Source organism: Haliaeetus leucocephalus, unplaced genomic scaffold, assembly GCF_000737465.1.
Source record: "Haliaeetus leucocephalus isolate CR32 unplaced genomic scaffold, Haliaeetus_leucocephalus-4.0 Scaffold227, whole genome shotgun sequence".
Classification (NCBI taxonomy): Eukaryota; Metazoa; Chordata; class Aves; order Accipitriformes; family Accipitridae; genus Haliaeetus; species Haliaeetus leucocephalus.
This window is the reverse complement of record NW_010972663.1, coordinates 722,443-724,214: the sequence shown is the minus strand read 5'-3', so window position 1 is coordinate 724,214 and position 1,772 is coordinate 722,443. Positions and strand designations below refer to the sequence as shown.

The window sequence follows — 1,772 nt, the reverse complement described above, 5'->3', positions numbered from 1 at the left end:
TGGGAGGTTGGAAGACACATAAAAGGTGCAGGAGGGGGGGGTTGCAGGAATTTGGGGGAACTTCAGGTCCTCTGGGTCAGCCCAGGGTGGTGACAGCACAGGGAGGGCACAGGAGCAAGATGCAGGAAGCAGTGGCCGAGGAGGGCTGAAACCTGGTGCTCTCATTACGCAGATGAGCAGCAGGACGAGGACAGGGACACTTACTGCCGGACATGAGGAAGACACCGTTGGGATCGACAGCCAGGCAGGTGACAGCATCCAAGTGGGCCACCATGGAGTGTACGACTTTACCTGGTGGTGGGAAAGGGGAGTGACAGTGGCGACAGGGATGTCCCCAACCCCCTCCCCCAGCCTCATTAGGGCTAACGAAGGCCCCAAACAAACCAACCTGTCCGGTTGTCGAGGAAGCGGATGCCGCGGTCATCGCTGGCGGTGATGGTGAGGGGCTGTGAAGGGTGGCTCACCACCTGGTTGATCTGGCTGCCACCTGTGTGGGGACACCAGGATCAGGTCCCATCGCCCCTGTGGCAGTGACATGGGGGACACGGGGGACACCTGTCACAGTGAGACTCACCACCACCCGACCGGGCCTCAAGCACCAAAAGAGGTCGAGCCACCTCCACGTCGTAGAGCACCGCGGTGCCCGTCTGGAAAGCCGCTACAGCATGGCCAGGTTGGGTGGCCGAAAAGGTGACAGAGGTGGGGACACCATGCTCTGCAGGGGAAGGGGGGACAGGGAGGGTGACAGGGGGGTGGTGGGGATGTCCCCAATGCTGAGGGGATGCCCCCCCCACCCGGCTCACCGCTCTGGGCGTCATAGGTGCTGAGGCAAGCGCCGTCCTCGCGCTGGGGGTCCCAGATACGGACAGTGCCGTCAGCGGAGCAGGAGGCCAGGCGGTCGCCAGTGGGGTTGAAGGCCAGGCCCCAGACAGCGTCCCCATGACCCTCCAGGACACCACTGAGCACGCCAGGGTCTGTGGACACCGGGAAAGGTCACCTCAGGGCAGGGGGGACGGGGGAACAGGGTGGCTGGGGGGGTGATGCGGCAGCTGGGATGGGTGGCATTGCAGCCAGAAGGGTGGCATGACAGCCAGAGGGGAACACTGTGGTGACATTGCAGCTAAAAGGGGTGACACCATGCAGATGTCACCCACGTCATCCCTGTCGCTGTGTCGTCCCCCCCACCCCCAGCAGGAAGGGGAGAGGACACCCACCATAGCCGTCATAGGGGTCCATGTCGAGGTCAGGCAGGTGCCAGCAGCGGATGCGGGCGTCCACGCCAGCGCTGCAGCACAGGGCGCTGTCACGGCCCATGGCAACAGCGAGCACCGGGCCCCTGCGGGGACAGGGACAAGGTGACAGGGAACCCGAGGTGTCCCCAGAGCCACCCGCTCCCCCCACCAGACTGGCCCGTGTCCCCCCACCTGTGTCCACGGAAAGCGTACACCGGCTCCACGTCCAGCGCCGCGTTCCTGGAAAGGGGACAAGAGTGAGGTGACAACCATACCTGGCGGGGGTGGGGGGGAGCGTCCCCATCCTTGTCACCCCTCTGTCACCCCCCCAGCACCCACTTTTTGGGGGCGACGGGTTTCTGGAGGTTCCAGAGCTTGAGGGTGCCGTCCTCGGAGGCAGTGAGCAGGGCAGCCTCGGCGGGGTGGAAGGCCAGACCCCGCACGGCATCGTAATGGCTGCGCAGGGTGAACTTGGGGCTCCACGTCTTCTTCAGGGCATCCCGGCCCTCTGGCAGCTGTGGGGACACAATTGGGGGGGGG

General features: G+C 65.0%; 1 protein-coding gene across 1 annotated transcript in view; it reads right to left on the bottom strand.

Annotated features, from left to right (window-relative positions):
* STRN4 (striatin, calmodulin binding protein 4) overlaps positions 1-1,772 on the bottom strand; it is a 5,990-nt gene that overhangs the window by 297 nt on the left and 3,921 nt on the right. Inside the window, exons 10-16 of the mRNA XM_010567218.1 lie at positions 1,572-1,747; positions 1,425-1,472; positions 1,215-1,336; positions 804-974; positions 575-715; positions 389-487; positions 205-291 (exon numbers count right to left, since the gene is read on the bottom strand). Coding sequence (XP_010565520.1) covers positions 205-291; positions 389-487; positions 575-715; positions 804-974; positions 1,215-1,336; positions 1,425-1,472; positions 1,572-1,747 — 844 coding nt within the window. The remainder of the gene's footprint in view (positions 1-204; positions 292-388; positions 488-574; positions 716-803; positions 975-1,214; positions 1,337-1,424; positions 1,473-1,571; positions 1,748-1,772) is intronic.